This window comes from Aplidium turbinatum, chromosome 14, assembly GCF_918807975.1.
Source record: "Aplidium turbinatum chromosome 14, kaAplTurb1.1, whole genome shotgun sequence".
NCBI lineage: Eukaryota > Metazoa > Chordata > Ascidiacea > Aplousobranchia > Polyclinidae > Aplidium > Aplidium turbinatum.
In genome coordinates, this window is record NC_137485.1 from 10,997,407 (window position 1) to 11,021,709 (window position 24,303).

Genomic DNA, 24,303 nt, shown 5'->3' on the forward strand with positions numbered 1-24,303 from the left:
AGAAATATGGAACCCTTCACGATTTTGCGTGTCATCCTTGCGCAGGGGCCATGCTAATCTTCTCTGTATTGCTCCAATTTTAGTATTAACTGCCGAAGCAAGTACTGCAAAGTGTTGTTAATCGAAGCTACACCGTTATGGTTAGCGAATCGCAACTGCTGGCTGTACTAGTGAGAGCTCAGCCTTGTGCTGATAGCCGGGAAGAACGCCCCCTTTCTTCAAGCGGCGGTCGAATAAATTTGTGGCAAGAATACGGTGCGATACTGATGAGCCCAGCTTCATGGGCGAAACACGTCTCTATCGCTGTCAATTTTTGCTACAAATCGGCTGCCGAGAAACATACCGCAAGTGACAGTTGTCTATAATAGAGGAAAGATGGTTTTATTGACTCTCACAAAAAAGATGAAAAACCAACTCATTGCTTTTTTACAGGAAAGACTTTTTATGAATTACGATAGAATTACGATTTTTCGGTGATTTCTACAAGCGTTTGTTTCATAGTGCCTGGTTATTTTCCCTGTTATTAGAGCTTATTTTTCGCTGATATGTTTGCAGGTCACTATTGTTACCTGTATTGCGATGTGTCAAACATTTCCTTGTTTACTGAAATTGTTAATTGCAAGATATCTTATGTGACGCGAAGTGACAACACCACTCTTGCTTGGCGATGAATATTCTGATGAAACCGTTTGCCTCGCTATAAGTGTGTAAAACAAGTGGCCTCGTTTATTAGGCATTGTTAAAAAAAGTCAAAAGTGTTGTAAAAGGAGCTTGGCTTGGCAGTAGCGTTGTTCGATTAATTTTGTTGCTGCGGTATTCTAACATAAATATGAACAACATGTAACTCTGGATACTGGGTACGAAATGCGTTCTTTTTTAGCATAAGAGTTACCCTACCTAAAATTTTATTAGTGCGGCCCGCCACAGCTCTCCTAAGTGCCAAAGTGGCCCGCATGCAAAAAAGGTTGGTGACCCCTGGGTTATATAATAACTTTCCACCTAGCCTAATTGATTTATTATCTATCATCTGTTAGTGGTGTTGAAAAATTATAGGTCTCTAAAATGAACTGACTTCAGTTGAATGCAAAGCTGTATTTAGATTTCGTAGTTTTATCGATCTCATCGCTACGGTAGCCGATAACTACGAATCATTTTGCTTCTTGTCCTGAAACTGGCTGTAGGCCATTTGGCTGTTACTTGTTTTATCCTTCCGGCTTTAGCAGAGCCTGTGACGTGTAAATTTGTCGAGTTCTTTCACTTTGCATTTTAAAAAGGTAATATATTCAATCAAACTTTAAAGTGTAGGCTGCATCAGCTAGATTTATTTTATTTCAAAGTGCACTAAGGTAGGCCAAGGTGTTGTTATGGCAGTGAATATCCCCGGAATAATTTCAATAGTAGTATTCTATTTAGTAATACTTGCAATAGGAATATGGGCAGCTTGGAAAAAAAAGCAAACAAAAAATGAACATCAGGATGAGAGCGAAAGATCAATGGTCGGAGGAAGAGACATTGGACTTTTTGTTGGAAGTTTTACCATGACAGGTAGAGCAGGTTACTATTAATTACAGGTTATACAAGACAATTTCTCTTTTCAAGGTTAGCCTACTGTGCTTTTTATATTGTGCCCTAAAGAAGTAGCCTAGACCTATAGCCTAAATTTCTATCTTTAACCCTATTTTAATACGAGCTGTTTTCGTACGCGGAAAGTACGTCACGGTTATCTTAGCCCCGTGCTAACTAAGCGCCAATAACGGGAGCTATAAAAATTACAGAGCCAAAATATTTTACAAGATAATAGCCATCTGTTTTGTGCGTATATAAATTAAGTTTTTATCTAACAAATCTATTGAAATAAAGTGTTTGAGATGGAAAAGCGTCAGAAAAGCGGTTTTTATTCTACTTTTTCAAAAATAGCTTCTTTTGTTCCGTTCTGTTTGCAATTTTTCATTGGGTTCCGTTCCACCAAAAAGGTTGAAAACCACCAGAAATCCGAAATTATTTACAAAAGATTAGGCTTAGCCGCTTACCTAACAATACTATCGATTGCTTGTGCTGTACTTTCATGTTTGTAGCCTAGATATTAACAGCAAACGCAACATTCCATAATCAACACGACACGTCGTAAAAGGGGATGAGAGCGCTGCATCAACACCATCAGGACATCACCATCTACCAGCTCATCCATTCCATCACCCACCAGGACAAGAAACAATAACTTAAACTGGATATCAATCCTCAATCGTCTTAGGCTACTGTGTGATGTGCAGTCAGTGGCGTAGCAGCCACTTGGCGGTTCTCGCTCTGCGCCAGGGGCGGCAGGCTGCAAGGGGGCGGAAAAATGAGGCTGCACAGTGCACAGCACGAGAAATGAAGTAATGCAAAAATAAATAAATAGTAAAACAAGAAAATTATTTACAAAGAGACTGCTAGCACACCTTAAAAAATTTAAGGATAGAACAACAGCTAAAAAGCTCGAGTTGCTTCTTGCATGATGTTGGATAACTGTAGCCTGTATACTCCGTCTGTTGTTCAATTCTTAGTAACTTTTATTACGTCGTAAATCTGTTGTTATAATCACGATTCATTTTCTCTATCTCAGCAGTAGTTTCTGTAGTCAGACATCGTGTGCAGTGAGGCTGAGATAATGGTGTATTTTATTGTTTTAGTGTAGTTAGATGGGGAAGGCAGACATAGTGTTGAGAATTGGCTGGCACTACAGATTCAGTTTAGTTAGGGCAGGATAGGTTTTCTGTGCCAGCATCATAATTTTAGCTAGGTGTTTATTTAGGATTTGAGGTGGACTACCGGTGTGTTGTTGGGAAAGACTCTTCCAGTTACTTAGAAGACTTTTGGCAGCCAGAGGCTCTTATTGGTTTTTGACGCTAGCACGAAAAAAAGTTTTAGCAAGTCTTTCACGTTTGGCCCTATGAGAGGGGAGGACATTTTACCGGGCCCGGGACTGAGGGGGTCCGGAGAGATTAAAAAATCACGAGCTAATTAGTCACGATTTGCAGGCTTGTCCATGGGAAATGTCCCATGGGATGGGATGGGACAGCACGAATTCCATTTCCTATGAATTTGCTGAATGAGCACAGTGACTCGGAATATGAGTGCCAATGATAATGAATTGTCATAGATAAACAACTTTTTTGAACTTTAAAGTTAACAAAGTCAATAAATTTTGTCGTTTTGTATCTCTTTTTGTACATTTAGTCCTATCTAGTACACATTAGACTTAAATTTCCATAAATTTAATAACATTTATTGAATTGTATTTTGATGGGAATCCCATGGGATGGGATGGGATGGGACGGGACAGGCATGAATTGCTATGGGATGGGATGGGACAGAAAAAAATGTCCCATGGACAAGCCTGACGATTTGATCCCGCAGACCAAGAAAACTGTGGAAGGTGAACCAGTCCTGGGCATTTAAACGTTTAATTGTAAATTCAAAATTTGCTGCAGTCTACTTAGGGCGGCATTTTCAACGAAAGCCAGGGGCGGCAGCATATGCTCCTACGCCACTGTGTGCAGTCTAACCATAGAAAGAGCTCAACACCTGCTCTCCTGGGCCACATTGAAACGGGCTTTTGCCTGAGGATAGGTTTCTTTTATGTCCGGTTTTCTTTCTCCATTCTATTATTATTATTATGACTGCTCATCCACATCAATATTGGAACTGGCAAGTTCAATCCACAACACTTTTCATTAGGCCGTCATTCATTACTACATGTGTGCTTCTCTCTGTTTTTGTTTTATTTTTTGCTATTCGTTTTTTGGGTTTTGTGGCCGTGCTAACTACTGATATATAGCCTACTACATAATTTTTCATTCAGGCACGTTTTAAATCTTTCAAGGTTTTGCCACCTTTTCCCGTTCGTTAACGTGCTGGTAGGTTTATATCGATTTTTGTAGTTAGTACCTTTTTCGTCCCGTACGCGTTAATGACAAAAAATAAAATGATTGATTGATTGATTGATAGAGCAATGCTAAACTAAATAAGGCATTTTTGGGCGTTTTTACATTTCAAAGTAATTGCACTAACACTTGTATTGCACTTACAATAAATTATGATAGTTTATTATGAAGTTTCTAATACGATCTTTAATAGCACTGTTTTATTAAAATGAGCTAAATTCAAATGCTCCTCCCTCTCTCACTTTCGTCGCCAAATGTCGCGGTCATATCAATGTATGTCGAACTCTCATCATGCCATCGAGCAAGTAAACTTTGAGGTAAACACGATTTTAAGTAAACACGACGTTTCAACATAGGCGGAAAGGAGTTTTAGACTTCACCCTATTTCCTGTGACGTTTTTTGGTCAGTTGACCTGCGGACGGGGGTCAGTTCGACACCAGTACTTTGAACTTGTGTAACTCAAAAACTACACAAGATAGATCAATCAAATTTACACATGGTGCAGATAATTTACCTAACAACACAGAATTGAAAATCTTTTGCAATTTTTTCAACAGCACAACTTGAAAAATCAAATTACTATTTTGAAATTGTTGTTTTCCTCGGCATACGTACAGTAACTCACTCATAGCCTACCTGTTCCAAACATTTTTTTGAAGTGAAAAACTCTTTAGCCTATGTTTTCTTTTCAGCTACATGGGTTGGGGGAGGCTACATCAATGGAACTGCTGAAGCGGTTTACACGCCTGGACTTGGACTTCTTTGGGCTCAGGCTCCTTTTGGTTATGCTATAAGTCTCGTACTGGGGGGAATATTTTTTGCAAAGAAAATGCGAAGCCAGGTGACAATGCATGTGGCTTTATCTTTTGTTGAAAGAGGAAGATCATATTTATTTTTATAAAGTGTTTTTCAACAGATGTCACAAATAACAACGTATTAACAGAATTTTTGCGTAATATGTAACAAAATCGTTTCGATCAATACGTTTTTGATTTTGTTTGCTAATGTTACCTTATATTGTCACTAAAAGAAACGTTAATTGACGTAATCGTAGGTTAAGTAGGCTACACGCAAATTGGATTATAGGCTATTTCGGAAAATGCAACTTTAACGTTGATAAGATAATTTTGCTCCAAAGTACGTTTGAAAGCTTACGCATAATCCTTTGACTCGTCAACTAAATTGCGAGATTTAAATCATTTTCAATTGTCTGCATTTGCAGGGTTACGTTACAATGCTAGATCCATTGCAACGAAAACTAGGAAAACGAATGGGTGGCTTACTTTATCTTCCAGCTCTATCAGGAGAATTGTTCTGGTCTGCTTCCGTTCTAGCAGCTTTGGGTAGGTAGACCTACCGTAAAACCTTATTATCTAAATGCAGTAGGCCTACAAAATTTTCAAAAATAGAAAACCTCAAGGGTGGCCGTAGTTCGCTAAACAACTAAATATGATATTCGTATTTTACATCAAGCATATTTTTATAAAAAATCGAAACATCTAAGATGATTATTTCATTTCTAAAACTAATATAAACACAAATGTAGGAATGTAGGCTACACAACGTTACTATTTGGTGTGGTATGTGTCGTAGACAAGGTCAAGTAGGCTATCATCAAAATATTTAACACTTTTGTAAAGCTGTAGAAGTTAGAAAGATTTTAGATTTTCAGACTTGAGCTCCGTCCTTTTGAAAGTTACGGTATGCAGGCCCGGATTTAGGGGGGGGGGCAGAGGGGGCAGTTGCCCCGGGCGCCCCGACTTTTGAAGGGCCCCCCCTATGTGGAAAAAATGTGATTTTGTGTTATTTTATTCCTTTTGACCTTTAAAGTTTCTGCAAAATGCTGTGCAGTACTGGACTGATGCTACTGTAGACGTAGAGATGGATGTTACGCGCCGTAGGCGCAAAAATTTTTTTGCACGGGGGCCCCCCGATCTAAAAGTGCCCCGGGCCCCCCATCAGCTAAATCCGGCCCTGACGGTATGTGTGGCCCGGCTGTAGCCTACAGTCCTGGTCAGAACAAAACATTCCGTTAGCTTAATTGTAGCCAAACACCTAACTGTTTATTTTTCAGGGGGAACGCTTAGTATCATTCTCGATCTTGACCAAGACATCTCGGTTATTGTGTCAGCTGCGATTGCTGTTTCATATACTTTGATAGGAGGCTTGTATTCAGTCGCGTACACCGACGTCGTGCAACTTATCTGTATATTTATTGGATTGGTAAGAAAAAGGCTGCTTGGAACATGGTTATCTTTTTTTTTACCGAGGGCCACAACCAGAAGCATGCACGAAACTTTGGGATCAATTCCGCTAACTAAAGTAGCTTGCAGTAGATACGTAATACTCCTCTGTTATGCTATGGTTTTGCTATAGCCTATCAATGCAGACTCTCACTCATGGATAGTTTACATTGATGGATACCGTATATAACTTAAGCCTACTTCTTCTTTTTCATCGTGTGAGCCTCTGGGGCCGAAGGTCTATCCCTTTACCACCCCAGATTCACGATGTTCCTGGACTACGCTGGAAGGCTGCTAGACAAGAGCAAGTCTTTGGCTTTATCATGCAAGACGCGCAGACCTTCTACTTCGTTAGGTGGCTTGAAGACTATGTACACTTGTATAGCCCACTGTCAATGCATAAACAAGAAGTTTAATTTTTAAACAAAAATTTGTAGTTATGTAGTAGCCTACCATAGCTTGGGGTAATGTTATGTACAAATAATGGTGTAAGTTAAACTGGTCCAGTAGACCAATACCTAGCAATTTTAGCTTTTCTGTAAAAGAAAGAAAATGTTTTTTGCAGAGGGCGAAACGCGGTAATGGTAACGTTTGGAGCACAAATTAATAGAGTTTTTAAGACTTTGTTTTTTTAGAAGACTTTTTGTTTGTTTTGTAAAGTTCCGTCGTTAAAAATAGTTTTGCTGTCCAACGGCTCCATCAGCAGTAGAATTAACTGATGTTTTGTAAATTTAAAAAAATATTTTTCTTACCTCTCAGTGAGAAGCTAACCATGGTTAGCAAGACCTGACTGATTGGGGGGAAAGCTTGCCTAAATGTAAACATGGGACCTCGTTTCTAATTTTGTCTCAATAGAACCTTTTTCGAATAAATTCGCTAATGAGGCTGCTTTTACTTACGTTTGACCTCTTTTTACACATTATAGCCATTTTGTTATTTCGAGGGCTATGACATCGGTAGTTGAAGATTTCTATCAAGTAGAAGGAAGGCAATCTTTGTTTTGCCTTAAAGCAGGGGTCACCAAATGGCGGCCCGCCACACTGTATCGCTGCGGCCCGCTGAAGCTATCAGCGTACAAGTATAACCAAAAATACTTTTCTTGAGGAGTTAAAGAGCACGAAGGCAAAAAATACTTTTCGGGAAGCATATTTTTGCTTTGCATACGATTCCACCGACCGACCAAGCAGATTATAGTTGTAGGTGGGGGTTGCTTAAAGCTATTCCAATGCGATGTCCAGCCACACTGTCCCAGTGGTTGATTAAAACGTCTGTTTTCGAATTTCGAAAATGTCGAGCATAGGGTTGCTTATTTTAAGTTTGCAAATGTCATGTGAACACTAGTGTGCGCTTCACTGTTATTGTGTTTCACGATCAGTGTTCTCTTTATGCAAGTTTTTGTTGGCAAAATAGGTCGGTGTGGCAACTCAATTTATAATTAATTGGCAAAATATTATATATAAATTTAAAGACTTTTTCTGATTGTAGCCTAATATGAAAATATTTAGCTTAGTACTGCAAAATGTTTTTTTTTCTTTTTTAAAGAAATATAGAACGCTTCATGATTTCGCGTGTCATCCTTGCGCAGGGGCCATGCTATTCTTCTCTGTATCGTTCCAATTTTAGTACATCTACTGCCGAAGCAAGTTCTGCAAAATGTTATTAATCAACAAATTCTTGCCACGCTGATAAGCATCGCAAGTGACAGTTGTCTACAACAAAAGAAAGACGGTTTTATAGACTCTCACAAAAAGGATGAAAAACCAACTCATTGCTTTTTTAAAGGGAAGACTGTTCATGAATTACGATAGAATTACGATTTTTCGGTGATTTCTAAAAGCATTTGTTTCATGGTGCCTGGTGATTTTTCCCTCTTATTAGAGCTTATTTTTCGCTGATATGTTTGCAGGTCACTATTGTTGCCTGTATTTCGATGTGTCAAACATTTCCTTGTTTATTGAAATTGTTAATTGCAAGATATCTTTAGTGACGCGAAGTGACAACACCACTCTTGCTTGGCGATGAATATTCTGATGAAACCGCTCGCCTCGCTATAAGTGCGCAAAACAAGTGGCCTCGTTTATTAGGCATTGTTAAAAAAGTCAAAAGTGTTGTAAAAGGAGCTTGGCCCGGCAGTAGCGTTGTTCGATTAATTCTGTTGCTGCGGTATTCTAACATAAATATGAACAACATGTAAGGCTGGATACTGGGTACGAAATGCGTTCTTTTTTAGCATAAGAGTCAACCTACTTAACATTTTATTAGTGCGGCCCGCCACAGCTCTCATAAGTGCCAAAGTGGCCCGCATGCAAAAAAGGTTGGTGACCCCTGCCTTAAAGCATGCCATAAAGTATCTTGCTAAAAACAAATCTTCGTGTTTTCGGTAGTTGTTGAACCAATGTCCTCTGAAAGTAGTAGGAAATAGGTGCTCTTACTTGACGGCCACGCGTCTGACACATCCTTTATGACATGTGCGATGAAGTAGAAACATTAAATTGTATAGGTGACATAGTGATTGGCTTGGTGGCAAAACTACGGAGTGACTGATAATTTTGCCATAAGCCTTGAAATTAATAGAGAATTTTAATTATTACTCAACCTAAGTATGCTAATAGTTGGATATATGTTTAATGCGCAGTGGCTGAGCGTGCCATTCGCATTTACTAACCCTGCTGTTGGAAACATCGCAGCTCCCGTGAATGGAAGTGTGCCGTGGTTGGGAACGTGGGATTTGTCTACAACTGGAAATTGGATTGACTCTGCTTTATTATTGGTGAGACATTTAAAAAAATTTGTGGAAAATTATGTCAGTTAAGTTTCGAAAACAACAAATCGCTAGCTTATGTTATGTATCCTATTGTGGTTCTTGTTGTCCCACTGTTAATTTACGGTTAATTTACGAGTTAATTTACGAGTTAATTTACGGTTTATTTGACAAACATGATTTGTTATTTCAGTGCAACTATTGCAGCATTTTCATTGAAAATTTTATTGTAGACCAATTTCGATTCCGTTTACAATAGTCGAGTTTGATATTGAGAAAATAACCTGATTGAATGAAGAGCCATAGACTGCTTCATACGGAAGAGCTCCCAATAGCGGACTTCTGAGTTGTTTTAAGCATCGTACAGAACGAAACGTAAATGATATGTTTACCTGCTTATGAACCTCTTTACAATTTCTAAATTTCAATATAAGTTGTATACAAATAGCAAATATTTATGCAGCAATAAGATATGCAATGTAAGAAATTCATTAACTATTTCATTAAAGTAAACACTCTACTCCCTTTTTGTAAGTAACATTAAATTGGGCTTTATACAGTACAAGAAGATGTACAGTACTGTATTGCAGAAATCAAAAATCACAATTACAGTAGTTATTTTTTTTATGTAATTCCTTGACTGTTTTGACGCTAATCCAAGGCATTTTTGCAGAATAATTGGCAGTGCAAAATTTCATTTTAGATTTTTGGCGGCATCCCGTGGCAGGTGTACTTTCAAAGAGTTTTGTCGTCAGATAGCGCAGAGCATGCACAATTGCTCTCGTTCATAGCTGCATTTGGCTGTTTCTTCATGGCTATTCCTGCTGTTCTCATTGGGGCAATCGGAGCGACTACTGGTAACCAGTTTTGTTTAAAACACGTAGGCTAACTTATTTACAAACTATTAACTTATTTACAAATACAAGCATATTAACTTATTTTATATCAATAACATAAGTGTTAACTGTTAAGTCACTTTACCAATGATATCTTGAGTTTGAATCTTGACCAATAAAACATCCTGGTTGATTTGTTGCACTATTTACCGGTAAGTCACAGCGGTAAACCATAATCTCTTCGTGGGAAAATTGTAACATAAGATTCCCGGATCCGTTCGTCTGTATGTAATGACCGAAAAAGAAACACTCCTTTGAAAAGTCTATTCAAAAAGTGTATTTCTATCGAAATCGGCTATCGAAAATGGGGTGCAACGCAATACACCACTAAAAACTTGTCACTACAATCCAAACTACTTAGATAAAAGACGGAAATTTTGTCCAGCTAGCAAGCAATAAGCAAAACAGTTAAATATGCGACCAACTTCCAAGTAGCAATTTTAAGAATGATCAGAATACATGGCAATATCTCAAACGTACATAAGCAGTTAATGTGACGCAGTAATGAAAGGAATTGTGAAGCAATTCTCAACAGGTGTTCAAAGGCGATGATGCAATGTTTCATCAGGTCTTACGAACGATGGTGCAATCTTGCATCATTTTTTAGGAAAAATTCCATGACGTAATACCCTAAGATTAAGTAGACCTGAACGGTTTTATATGACGTTTGATTTGAAAATTGTCCGTAACACCGGTTTATTGAACAAACGTCCGAAATGACAGAGCGTTAAAACAAATTTGTTGGATTTTGTATAGGTTACTGGATGCGATATCAAATTTCCGTTTTATGTTAGCTTAAAAACGTTAAACTTCACCTCAAAACAAAGTTTGAAAACTTACCCTGATACATTCACGCAGATTGGAATGCCACTGGTTACGGTAGTGATCCATACAGCAAAGGCGAAGGGGCAATGATACTTCCTATCGTACTGCAGTATCTCACTCCTGTAGCTGTATCTTTCTTCGGTTTGGGAGCTGTATCAGCCGCAGTAATGTCATCTGCTGATAGCAGCATTCTTTCGGCTTCAAGCATGTTTACAAGAAACGTATACAACCTTGCAATTCGGCAAAATGTAATTGGTTTGTTAAGTTTGTAAGGCAAGTTAGGTAGTCTGTGCACAAGCAGCAGAAAATGTTAAGGTTACTGCAAGTGGCGAAGCAAATGGTGCTACACTATTCTATTAGCTTATCACTACTAATAAAACGTGAAACTAAACTGAACAAATGTGAAAAACGAATTTTGTTAGGTGAGACATGGACTAGAGTGGCTGACTGAATTGATTCTGTATAAAGTTGGAGCTTTATCAATGATTTAAAAAAATGAACCGATTTGCTCAACAATATCGCTTTGACGGCAATCCAACCAACATGCTAGGCCATTTTACATTGATTTAAAATTTTCAAACGTTAAACCAATGTTTGCTGGCATGACGTATTAATGAGCCAAGCTTTGTGCCAACGGTGGCATGATACACTGTTTAACAAAGTTTTCATATTAGCCTACAACAATGCCGTTTCTTGCAGGCTTCTGAGAGAGAGCTCACATGGGTGATGAGAGCTTCAATATTAGTGATGGGTGCATTGGCCACTGCTCTGGCTTTGACTGTGGACTCTGTCTATGCACTGTTTTACTTGTGTGGAGATTTTGTGTATGTTTTATTGTTTCCTCAAGTAAGTGGAGAAATGTAAAAACGTCATTTTAACTTGTGTAAGCTCAGCTTGGGTAAGCTAAACCTATTTTCTGCTTTAAGCTTAATACTTTTACTTGTCAATGCGTTACAACATGGGTATCTGTTTACTCGGGCTACAGCAAAATCCTTACATAGGCCACAGAGAGCAAAATGCTTCTTTTAACCTATGAAATCACACAAATGCCATTCACACTATTCACAGTTAAAAAAGAAAGAAATCCCCATTACTTTGGTTTTGATTGAAAGAGTTTTATAATTGGTGTTTCCTAATCGAAAAAAAATTCTTTCCATTTTACTAGAAACTAAATAATCCGATGTTGCATTGGTCCCACTGTATCCATTATAGGCCCTAAATCTCCCCTATGCAAAACTACCAGAAATAACCTATCAGAGGCTTTGTCGGTCTGAGGATAAAGATTCAAAACCAACCAATTATATATTATAACTTCCCGTTGAATGCTTTAAAATTGACTTCATTTTGCTTTTTTATTGTAACTGCAGCTAGATTTATGATTATTATTAAATGCAATTAGCCTACAACGATTCTGGCACCCTAAACAATTTTTGTTTATGGGAAGTCAAGTTCTCTCTTATTCGCACGGGAGTGAAGAATTTACGCTGTAGCCTAACTATCAGCCAGAAAGTTCCTTTCACTTTTCAAAAACAATGAAAAGTTTAGTGTTTAGATTTGTGATGATGCGCAAGATGGGAAATTATAATTATTGAATAACCTCTTGCTGATAAACTTTTGCTTTTCAGAGAACTTAGCCTTAGCTAAAGAAAATTACAAGTATTAGTTTGAGCAAGTGCGCTAATCAAATCAAGATATTTCTTTTGTACTTTCAGCTTCTTTGCGTCATCTACTTCGATCCTAACACATACGGCTCTATCTGTGGATTTGTTCTTGGACTAATCCTTCGGTTAGGAGGAGGCGAAAGTACTTTTGGTTTGGATCCATTTATCCCTTATCCGGCGGAAGATAATTTTCCGTTTAAAACGGTGTCAATGTTATCATCTTTGGCTGTTTTGTTAGCTGTTTCGTACATTATGAAATATTTGTTTGGAAAGAAAATAATTCACGAAAAGTTTGATTTTCTTCAATGCAATCTTGCCCAAGGTGGACGAGACATTCGAATGAGAGACACTATTCGAAGACAAAAAATCGAACGCACAGAGGAGGCTGTTGGTAAAGTGAATGATACTTTTTGCTCGGATGAAGTCATGACAAAACTCTGATCTAGGCTTACATTTTAAAACAAAAAATGTTCATTCTGAAAAGTATTTTTATGCTGTAAATACCTGCGATTTGGAGTTTTAGACTATATTTTTGTAGCCTGACATCACAAGATTGTATAGTCGAATTGTTAAATTCCAGTAGTCATGCTATCTATGTGTAACTAATCTTCTTATTTCACAAGGTAGATTTAAACAATCTGTCTTAGCCTGATGCTGCGAGTTTGCTGTGGCAATAGTAAGTTGCGCTAGCTTTCCGAACACAGTTCCCTAGTCATGTGCTATGATGAATTCTTCATGATGAATTCTTCATCATAGCACATGACTAGGGAACTGTGTTCCGAAAGCTAGCGCAACTTACTATTGCCACAGCAAACTCGCAGCATCAGGCTAAGAAAGATCGTCTTAGCCTACGATCGACGATCGTCGGCTACGATCGATCGTCTTACGCCAACACGATCGTCTTAGCCTACACAGTTCCCTAGTCATGTGCTATGATGAATTCTTCATCATAGCACATGACTAGGGAACTGTGTTCCGAAAGCTAGCGCAACTTACTATTGCCACAGCAAACTCGCAGCATCAGGCTAAGACAGATCGTTTAAATCTACCTTGTGAAGTAAGCAACGATCATGCTGCTAAAAGCGAAACTCAATCAATTGCATAATCTTCTTATATTTGTAGCTTTGAATAAAAGTTTGTTTTTACTTTGATAAAAGTTAGCCTCGATATTTTTCTAAAGGTACAACAATTGTAGCCTAATGATAACAAATGAAACACTATAACTTAATGACTTTTTATGCCGTATCGACCAGTGCTCTTCAACAAGAATTTCGTGGAACCCTAGGTTGCATGGAACATGATGTGTGATAAGTATTGAAGAACACAAAAATTACCCATGTCAATTGCATTTCTGGTATTGCAAAAATGAACAATTTTTGCCTTTTTAAAATACCGTAATTAGAAAAAGTATCAAGTAGAGACTTTTAACGCAGGGCTGGATACCGAGATTGACCAGAGTGAAGTTTCCGCTTGTTGTTGCCGGGGATTTATTCCATCCATTAGGTGCCGCTGAATGGAGAGCAGTCCTGAAATGCGTTGCTCAAGCGCACACCCCGAGAATCGAACCAGCGCAACTTGAGCACCACGCAACCAGCGCAACAACAAAGCTTCTTCGGTCACGAAGTCACGCGCTAACCAACTGAGCTACGGTATTGAATATTTTTATAGTCGTAAGCAATGTCGTTTTAAAAGCTATTTTTATCCAAAAGCTGCCAAAACTACATTTTTTTTTGCTTATTGCAGATCATAATATATTAGACAGACACTCGAAACCCTTCTGCAAAATATAAATCAGTATAAGTATGACTCGCATTGTTTGCTTTGCGAAAGCACCTAAAGTACCACAAACTTCACGATGCATAAAGTCATAGCCTAGCTGCTGTAAAATTATGTGGTGGTCTCTACAGTGTAGCGTACAGCAGCGAAAAGAATTCATTTTTTTTTTCAGGTTAAGTCAGCGTTCCTCAACCTGGGGGTCGCAAAGAATTCTGGAAAAATGAAAAATCTTTGCTGCAATCACTTTATATAGGCCTACAGTAATGTCGTAGCAAGCAACTAATTGGTTGTATTGTTACGAAAGAGAACGCGTAGCTCGGTTGTAGGCCAATTTATCATCGTTTGTTCAAGTAGAACGAATGTACTGAGTAAGCCTGTACAGCAGGGCTACTCAACTGGCGGACCGCGGTCCGAATCCGGACCTTCTGGGTGTTGAAGGTGGACCTCGGGCTTCAGGAAGAATCACCTCATTGCCACATTTTAGGGCCTCTTTAAACAGATTTCCACTAGGGAAAAGCAATTTTTTGTGAATATCCAAGGAGCTGGAGGCTTCGCCCCCAGACCCCCCAACGCTTTGCCGTCTTCTCTGATGTGTGATCCACACAGCTACACTACAAAGAAACACAATACATTTTTTCCTTTTTTATTTCTTTGTTTGTGTCAGACAAAAATCCAAGTCGTGTCACATACTACCTGAAAAGTGTTTCGGTGCTCGTAGGCTAATGGTAGTTTAATTTTCGTGTTTGCATATGAAATATTCACCGGACCGCAAAAATAATCAACTTGTCAAAATGTACCTTTGCTAACATTAGTTGAGTAGCCCTGCTGTACAGTCTCAAAACGTTAGTTGTCAGAAAACCTTGGTCGGCGAAGTGAAGAAAATTGCAGTAAAAGTGAAAAACAAAGTTGTTAAAAAACATTTGTCTAAATCAGGTTTTAATTATTGTACAGTTGCGTTTAGTGAGTCAGGAGAAAACGTATTTCAGTGTTTATAAATATTTTAGTTCTATAAATACCATGGACAAGAAACGAAAATATTTTGAAGAGTATTAATGCTTGGCATTACTTCCATAGTTAGCAACAGCATTGAGAAGCCAAAGTGTGTTTTGTGCAATGTAGTTTTCGGTGCTGAATTTATGAAGCCATCAAAGTTAAAACGGCATTTAGAAACAAAGTATTCCAATCCCATCAGCAAGCATTTAAACGCCATGAGGCCGGTTTGAAACGCCAAACATTAAAAGTTGTGACATTCAGCAGTTCTTTGTTATTGAAATGTATTTTTGTGCTAATTTTTATAGCTTATCTATCGAAAAGAAAGCAGGAAGGGAGTCGCAGGCTGTATTAAACACCTACAGTAAAAGTAAAAGGGGTCGTGAACCACAAGAGGTTGAGAAACACTGGGTTAAGTGATCGACAACGAATCATCTTATTTTGAAGAGAAAGAGTGACAATTTGCTACAAGCATAAGCTACATAATTTCAGTAACGTAGCTAGAAAGAAAATTCTAGGTGTCAAAAGAAACTGTTGAATGCTTGAACTAAAAAGTTTGTTTAAAACATACGCTACTTACCAAACGCACCTAAACTTTTATGAAACGTCATTCACCATGTAATACAATGTCATTAAAGCGTTGTAAGCCTAATCATAATAAAATATTTTTTGAGATAGGTGCAAGATAACAAGTTGTTGGGGGAGGCTACTCCTTGGTACTCCAAACCCTCTCCCGTAGCTGCATCCTGCATAAGTTACTGTTTACATTTGTAGGTTGGCAACGAGGCCCAATCCAGCAAAGTTGCTTGTAAAATGATTCATCAATCGTTGGTGACGTTAGAGAGAGATTAGGGTAACAGCTCAAGTAGCTAACATAGCGCTTTTGATATAGCCTAGGGCTGTGCAAAACGAATAGACCAGTTTTGTTTTGAACTGTCAAATTCAAGGTTCTTTTAAACATTGTGTTTTCGTAATTGACGTAATGCAAACATAGCAGAAATGAATGGTGTTTACCGTAAAGCCACAATTGAATCAGTTAGCCCACTTGGGTAGGCAATCCTATTTGCGATATGAATCATTTTATTGCATGAGTGAATGCGGTACTAGCTACTTAGTGTTCTACGCATGTTTGGTTTAGTTTTTGAATCTTTATCCTCGGACTGACAAAGCCTTGATAGGTTATTCCTGGTATGCTCGTAGAGGCTTTTGACCTGCTTTTGACGCAGGGCCGGTTACCAAGATTGGCAGAGTGAAGTTTTTCGATTGTTGCCAGGGAATTATTCCATCCATTAGGTCTAGGGTTGCCAGATTTTTTTCCTCGAAATAGTGAACATTTTGAAAGCGCGCGGCCGCATCCTCAAAGTTCTCAAAGCAGTGGCGTAGCCAGGAATTGTGAAAGGGGGTGGGGTTGACGGGCGGTGGGCGAAGCCCGACGGCGTTTTCGCCAATGGCGACACCCAGTGGCGCGGGGTCTGGGGGGCCTCCTCCAGAAAATTTTGAAAAATGACTTTGAATTTGGTGCATTCTGAGAGCATTTTCAACAAAAATGTGGGTATAAATATTCCTGTAAAATGGTGCTGTCTGGTGGCATAGCAAAAGGATAAGATCATTATTTCTTGGGCATTTTTCGATAATAGAGCTATGTCTCTATTTTTTCTTGTTGCTAATTCCCAGCTGAGATATTTGAATGTTATGTTGTAACCCCCAACCCCCCCCTTGGTACGCCACTGCGCTCATCTGTCTATATGTTACCCATAACACTGAAAATTCTCTCAACATTGGCATTAGATACAGGGATAGACATTGCATACCGGACAAATTTTAACAATTTAGGTGCAGTTTCTTTCTGAAAGAAGTTAGTCCACTTTTCCAGCGATGATCTTAACTTATTAGCCACATCACACATGATTGAGTAGCTGGCCTAGTCTATAAACAAACAGTTAAATGGCCAAACTTCTAGGCTGTTAGTTGCTCAGGCTAGTGGCTTTCAGTTTGTCAGCTACGGTACTTAGGCTGTACAGTGTACACTCCACTGTTGGACCACAGGTTGGACTTCGTGCTGGCCAAGCCTGGCTTTGGCGAAATTACACTGGGGTAGCATATTAGGGTTTTTTCCTCAAAGCACCAGATTCATGTGCATTTACTCTCTAAGCAGCAGAAGTGTATCAATCAACAGTATCATAGCCGATGCGGCCTTTGATGAACTAGATGCTCAGTTCGTAAATTTTTCCAGTGTTCCCTTTGTCGCGCAGTGTCCCAAAGTGTTCTTGGTTGGCTGATTGATGTATTGAAATTAGATATAAATGTTGTTCTTTGTCTGCCACGAACACGTTTCCCGAGAAGGCGGCCGCTTAGACAGAGATTTTCGAAATCTTCTTTTCTGATAATGTGACCGAGAAATTTGAGTTGCCTTTGAGTTATGTTGTTCAATAGTTCCTTATCTTGATGTACCTGGTTTAAAACTTCTGCATTTGTGATGTGATCAGTATATGAAATCCTGAGCATTCTTCTGTAAAACCACATTTCAGCTGCTTCAATGTTACGCCTAGTTTCTGTGTTGAAGGTCCATGTTTCACAACCGTACTGGAGAACAGACCACACTAACACTTTGAGAAGTCGCACCTTCAGAAGAATAGAAAGCTTGCGATCCAATAGAATAGGTCGTAGTCTATTAAAAGCGTCTTTAGCTAGGCCTATTCTTCTTCGTATCTCTTTCTTACATCGTGCGTCCGCTGTTAAGAGAGAACCAAGATAGTTGAAAGAAGACACCTGTTCAATTGTGTTGCCTCTCTGGTGAAGTACAAAGTGGGGTTCAGGACTTTGTTTGGAGATAGTCATGCATTTTGTTTTTTTGTCATTAATTTCAATTCCATATTTTGCACTGATGTCTGAAGTTTTGTTAATTAGTGTTTGTAAACCATCCGGGGATGTCGCTATGAGCACAGTGTCATCAGCATAGCGAATATTGTTTAATGAGATGCCGTTCACTAAAACTCCCTCATCAATACCTTCTATTTCTCTGAGAATCATTTCACTATACAAGTTAAACAGATCTGGTGACATCACACAGCCTTGTCTGACCCCACGTTGAATTTCAAAATATCTAGACAGAAGTGTATAGTCACTGGTTAATCCATGGCTATTGGCTAAAATTATTGACAGAATTGTAGATAAAATTAATTGTCAAAATAGTGAACATGTTCACTAGCACTATTAGCAAAATAGTTTACAGTGAACATTTTCTTAAAATAGTGATTTGTTCACTAAAATAGTGAACATCTGGCAACCCTAATTAGGTCCGCTGAATGGAGAGCAGTCTGGAAAGTGCGTTTCTTAAGCGTACACCCCGAGAGTCTAACCAGCGCCGCATGATCTTGAGCCGGGCGCGTAACCACTGAGCTAACGGGGCAGGACAAGTCATTGCTTCTTTAGTGATCTACAGCCTGCCTTGCAGGACCAAAAATAAATGATAGACAGTAACTTACAGTTGATTCCGCTTAATTCGGACACTTTAGTTCCACTCACTTTTGGCCGAAACCGAAAAGCGGAGAAACGGCTTTTTCCGAATTAAGCGAAAAACAATTGTTCGTTTCATGGTATGCGTAAAGGCAGACAATGCATTAAAAATACCGTACTGTTGCGTAATAAATGAATTGCAGCTGCGCTATACTGGAGTTAGCCTATTGGCACTAATCGCATAAAACGCACTAGAATTATACCTTCCGGCTAGTTGTATGGTATAGTATTTCGATACCAAAGCGACTCAACAAATATATTACTGTGTAACCCACACATATAGGGTTGAAATAGTACAGCAATTCTTCAAATACTGTGTCCTGTGTCCGAATTAAGCGGAGAATTGTCCGAATTAACGGGAGTTTTTTATGAACAATTTTTACTTTTGTTCCGTTCACGAGCATTTTGGCCGAATAAAGCGGTTGTCCGGGTTATCCGGTGTCCGAATTAAGCGGAGTCGACTGTATTTGGGTTGAATAACAATATTCGAGTGAATCACATAATAAACAAGCTAGCAAACAAAAACAGATTCATCGGTTTTCAATCCACCTGTGTGCCTTTGTCAAGAAAGTATCAAAGTTTAGATGTGTTTTTAGTGCTTTTTGTTATGTGATTATATAATAACTTTCCACCTAGCCTAATTGATTTATTATATATCTATCATCTGTTAGTGGTGTTGAAAAATTATAGGTCTCTAAAATTAACTGACTTCAGTTGAATGCAAAGCTGTATTCAGGTGACGTAGTTTTATCTATTGCATATTGCATCGCAAACAACACTATACGGTACGGTAGCTGATAACTATACGAATCATTTTGCTTCTTGTCCTGAAATTGGCTGTAGGCCATTTGATTGTTACTTGTTTTATCCTTCCGGCTTCCGCAGAGCCTGTTACCGTGTAAATTTGTCGAGTTCTTTCGCTTTGCATTTTGAAAAGATAATATACTCAATCAAACTTTAAAGTGTAGGCTGCAGCTAGATTTATTTTATTTCAAAGTGCACTAAGGTAGGCCAAGGTATTGTAATGGCAGTGAATATCCCCGGAATAATTTCGATAGTAGTATTCTATTTAGTAATACTTGCAATAGGAATATGGGCAGCTTGGAAAAAAAAGCAAACAAAAAATGAACATCAGGATGAGAGCGAAAGATCAATGGTCGGAGGAAGAGACATTGGACTTTTTGTCGGAAGTTTTACCATGACAGGTAAAGCAGGTTACTATTACTGGTTATACTAAAACAATTTCTCTTTTCATGATTAGCCTACTGTGCTTTTTATATTGTGCCCTAAAGAAGTAGACCTATAGCCTAAATTTCTATCTTTAAACAACCTATTGCCCTATTCTATATCTTTTTGTTACCGTTGGGCTGATCTTACTCATACAGCCGAAACAACAAGAAGCATTCAGCCTACTATAGGCTACATTGCAAATTGTTTGTAAATCTGTAGATCTGGTATTATTTAAACCATAAACAGACATAACTCTGCTACAACACTACATTTAACATTATAAAAGCAAAAAAACAATAAGCAAACGTTTTCGACTAGTCATGCAGCCCTTTTCAAGTTTATAAGAAAAATATTTTAAAAGATATGCTAAAGAATCATACAGTATCACAGCAAAAATATGGTCAAATCTAATCATTTGAGAAATTTATTAACTTGCTCACACAAGATGATCATTGAATAATTACGCAGCACAGCGGGTCAAGTATTAGAGAGGTAAAATTAATTGTTCAGAGAAGGACTCAAGCAGATTATGCAAGATGGACAGAAGCAGTGAAGCACAACATGAGATAGTGGCACAATCAAAGCAATAATACGAGAAGCACAACACGTGACAATTCAATCAAAAACGGTCAAAAGATAGGTGGCTCTGCCAGCAAATAATTGTCTGTTGAGCCCTGGGTTGAAACTTGGTGTCGAACTCGGACAAACACTTACGATCATTTTCAAAGGACTCCAATGAGGGTTTATTGTTTGAACACGATTGGCAGTTTCTAATACGATCTTTAATAGCACTGTTTTCATTAAAATGAGCTAAATTCAAATGCTCTCCATCTCTCATCGCCAAATGTCGCGTGGTCATATCAATTCAAAAAACTGTTTCAAGTTAATTTTGATCCACATATTATAGTCTACACTTTTTCAAACGTAGCCTATAGGCTACTGCCATCAGTTGATATTACAACTAACTCAAGCAATGAGCTTTAGTAAACACTTCATCTTCATTTGTGTCAATTTTCTTTAGTTCAGTTTTCTTTTCAAACTCACACTGTCCAACTTGGTTATACATGATCAAGACACACTTTGTATTTTGCAACACATCCTAGAGAGCCATGTTTCAACATCTAGAGACGTTGAATCAATGAGAAAAGTGTTTGATTTGCTGTCTGGCTAGCGGTTGAATACAGAAAAGTAAGGTAGCCTAATGGCGTCACATGGTATTTGAACAAGAACCTATCCAAAGGTACCGTAGTTACTTGCTTCAATAGGAGCTCGTTCCAACTTAGGCTTTCATGTACTCAAAAAACAAAAAGCGTCTAAATTTTTTTTTTTTTTTAATTTGGAGTTTATTGGTCGACATAGTTTATTAGTCGAAGCGTCTAAAACTTCTGACTAATAAACTATGTCTGATGCATTACAAAAGTGATATATTTCCATACATACCAACAATGATCACTTTGCTCCGAATGAAGTAATTTTGCAAACAGTTTTGATAAAGTGTAGTGATAATAATTTTTTAGTCAAATCGTATTGGTGGGTTACAGAAGAGGTCGTTTGTACTTTGCCAAATGGAACTGCCGTTCTGTGTGACAAAGTCAAAGTCGTGGCATAAATAACGATACGAAAAATAAATACATTTAGCAAAATTTACATTTATCAAATCTTGCAAAAATTCTTTTTTAGGCTGATTGCTATTGTCGTATAAAAAAAATCACTAAACTGTTGACTTTTTTTTCGGAAAGATTGAAGGTTATTGATATTTTAAAAATGCACGTTTGTGTCTAAACGATTGAAATAGCTTTTCTCGTGTTGTCAACTAGATTTGCAAGATAACGTTTTCTACATTTTTTCTAATTTGTTGGACATGGATTTTGTGGAAATGGCTATTTCTTGCGCATTAGAAGATTTCTTTTTCTTCAAACTTTGAAGTAGCATTTTAGATGCAGTTTGCGGTTGACGGCATTACTGCAAAAGCCAATCTTTTGTAATTGATACATAACCAAAAACAAAAGGCGCATAAACTACTGCTGGCTGATAGACCACGTCACAATACATCATAATGATGTTTTTCTGAACCAATGACCCAGAAAACCAATTTTGTTGTATATTAGTTCAGACCTCTGCAGACGTTGAACCAGTGACAAAAAGTGATTTGCTGATTTGAAACAAGGTGATTGCTGTTCCCGATTGCAAACATTTTGATAAAAAGTAATCAAGTTTTGGCCACCGCTTTCTGGTCCACTTGTCTACTTAGTCTACTACTCTACTGTAGTCAATCGACTCACGTTGCAAATAACTTATCCACATTAACGGGTATGCTCACACTGAAGTTGTTTTGTGTAAAGTCTTGCTTGTAAAAAAGTCGAAGTAAAACACAAAAAATGAAGTATAGGCTAAGTTATATTTTCAAAGTATTATATTCTTGAAAAATCATAGTTTTTAAAAAAAAAATAGTTTGAACAGCTTCCATCTGTTAGAAACTATAATTGATATCATCGCGAAGGATAAAATCGCTGCGAAAGTCACTTCGAGCAATTTTTTGTTATGAACTTATGACGTTCATTTTTCATTACGCGAACCAAAGTAAACCTCAATATACATACTTTTATGTCAAACGATGAAAATCGTTTTTCCCTTGTTTTTAATTAGTCTTATGAGACAAGGAAAACGTTCCGTATAAAAAATAATTCAATTCAACATATTTCCCTTATTTTGTCAGATCTGTATTTTGTGCAACAATGCTTTAAAAAAAATTCTGAATATGGTAGGCCTATAGTGTTTTAGATGCTGTCAGAGAATGCAACTTTACGGTTGGCGTTATTACAAAAGCCAATCTTTTGTCACAGAAAAGCATTCGAAAACTAAAAGGCACAAAAGCTATGAACTGATGGATTACTTTACAATGAAGCTTTGGTAGAGAGTTTGCTTTGTTGAACCATATACAAACAAAACAAAGTAACCTTAGCGGGTTTAACTAAATGAATCACACACAAAAAATATACAACATAATAACTCAAACGTTTTCGACACGTACGTCGTGCATGTGTCTTCATCAGGAAGTACTTAAATCTGCAATAAAAAAAAACAGAAAATTGTAAGATAAATTTAACTTTGCACTATAACTGTAACGACACTCCGGACAGAAATGCACAAACTGAACAAGTGAGACAAGAATGGGAATTAGGCTATGCGGTGGGAAACAGATCACATGAGGTGTAGGCTAAACTACAGGCATGTGACAAACCATTAGAACACACCCAAAAGGAACTATTCTTCCATGAGTAGAACACAAGTACGTGTCGAAAACGTTTGAGTTATTTATGTTATATATTTTGTTATGTGTGTAATACATTATGTTAAACCCGCTAAGGTTACTTTGTTTTGTTTGTATATTGTACTGCCTGTACATTGTACAATACGTCAGGGCTTCCCAAAGTGGGGGTGGCAACCCCTTCAGAGGTCGCGTAACAAACTTTGGGGGTCGCAGAAAGTATAGAAATTTTACAAAAAGCACTGCATATTAACACATGTGCAAGATGCTGTGAACGTTATTCACTTTATTAAGATTCGTGCACTCAATAGGCTACCCGTAATTTGTAAGTTTATATAGTGAAATTTGGAATAGGAATTTAAAACCCTCTTTGCTGCATTGCAAACGTGGATTTCAAAACTAAAGCCAATGCTTTAAAAAGTTATTAGTGTTAAAAAATTAAGTCGTGTAAAGTTTAGACTTTGTCCGCCATTTTTGCAAAGACGTTTTTGAAAAGGCTTTTCAAATTATGCTATTTATCAGGTTTGTTTGAAAAAAGGTATGAATATAACTTGTCCTTCCAAAGAGAAAACATCTATATTTTTACATTGAAATCTAAAGTTGGAGCGTTCATCAAAAAATTAAACATCTAGAAACAAAAGATTGAAAATGATTCATTTGAAATATTCTAATTTACTGAAAAGTTTTTGGCTAACAATGGCGTGAAATCAAGCGTTTTTAAGCCTCTGGTTATCGACACTTGTCAAGACTGTTGAAAGAGTTTAAAAAGTAGTTTCTTCTAGAATTGGACAATACCAATTTAGATTGGATCCAAAACCCATTCGCAATGCAAAAACAAAGTACCGAGCACCTCTCTTTCACATCTCAGGAAAAATTTGTAGATCTGTCTTTTGACTCTAAGTTGTGGCTTAAATTTTCTGGAAAAAAGTTTCACACTTTTTGGCTGAGCCGAACGTTAGAGCTAACCGCACTCCTGCGGTTAATCTCCACGTATATGAGCGTGTCAGTGTTTTCAACGTTGATAAAATATCGTTCCAGCGTACGGTTAGTAACATTGAAACCGCCTATTGACAAACAACGAGCGACGGCTAGACCTGCTTTGTGGCAGAGACCCATCACACTGAATAAATAAATATGTTTACTTTTTGGTTGGTTGGATTTGAATCTTTATCCTCGGACTGCCCTTGATAGGTTATTCCTGGTAGTTTCGCAT

General features: G+C 37.9%; 2 protein-coding genes and 2 non-coding genes across 4 annotated transcripts in view; 2 read left to right on the forward strand and 2 right to left on the reverse strand.

Annotated features, from left to right (window-relative positions):
- LOC145783720 (U6 spliceosomal RNA) lies at positions 1 to 103 on the reverse strand. Its single transcript, XR_014290941.1, has one exon. It is a non-coding gene; the product is annotated as a U6 spliceosomal RNA (small nuclear RNA).
- Positions 104 to 1,364: 1,261 nt separating this feature from the next.
- LOC145783704 (high affinity choline transporter 1-like) lies at positions 1,365 to 13,193 on the forward strand. The gene is made up of 9 exons (XM_082595592.1): positions 1,365 to 1,545; positions 4,617 to 4,765; positions 5,147 to 5,267; positions 5,999 to 6,147; positions 8,803 to 8,937; positions 9,632 to 9,785; positions 10,683 to 10,897; positions 11,349 to 11,495; positions 12,362 to 13,193. The coding sequence occupies exons 1-9, from the start codon at positions 1,365 to 1,367 to the stop codon at positions 12,749 to 12,751; spliced, it is 1,641 nt and encodes a 546-aa protein (XP_082451718.1). The 3' UTR covers positions 12,752 to 13,193.
- Positions 7,708 to 7,810, reverse strand: LOC145783721 (U6 spliceosomal RNA). Its single transcript, XR_014290942.1, has one exon. It is a non-coding gene; the product is annotated as a U6 spliceosomal RNA (small nuclear RNA).
- Positions 13,194 to 19,616: 6,423 nt separating the features above from the next.
- Positions 19,617 to 24,303, forward strand: part of LOC145783703 (high-affinity choline transporter 1-like) — a 62,942-nt gene continuing 58,255 nt past the window's right edge. The window contains exon 1 of the mRNA XM_082595591.1: positions 19,617 to 19,797. Within this exon, the coding sequence (XP_082451717.1) occupies positions 19,617 to 19,797 (181 nt within the window). The remainder of the gene's footprint in view (positions 19,798 to 24,303) is intronic.

Excerpts from the sequence above, each read along its gene's own strand:
- LOC145783704 (XM_082595592.1), top strand. The coding sequence starts at position 1,365 with ATGGCAGTGAATATCCCCGGAATAATTTCAATAGTAGTATTCTATTTA. Across the intron at positions 5,268-5,998 it reads TTCCGTTCTAGCAGCTTTGG|GGGGAACGCTTAGTATCATT; the intron begins GTAGGTAGACCT and ends TTTATTTTTCAG. Across the intron at positions 8,938-9,631 it reads TTGACTCTGCTTTATTATTG|ATTTTTGGCGGCATCCCGTG; the intron begins GTGAGACATTTA and ends ATTTCATTTTAG.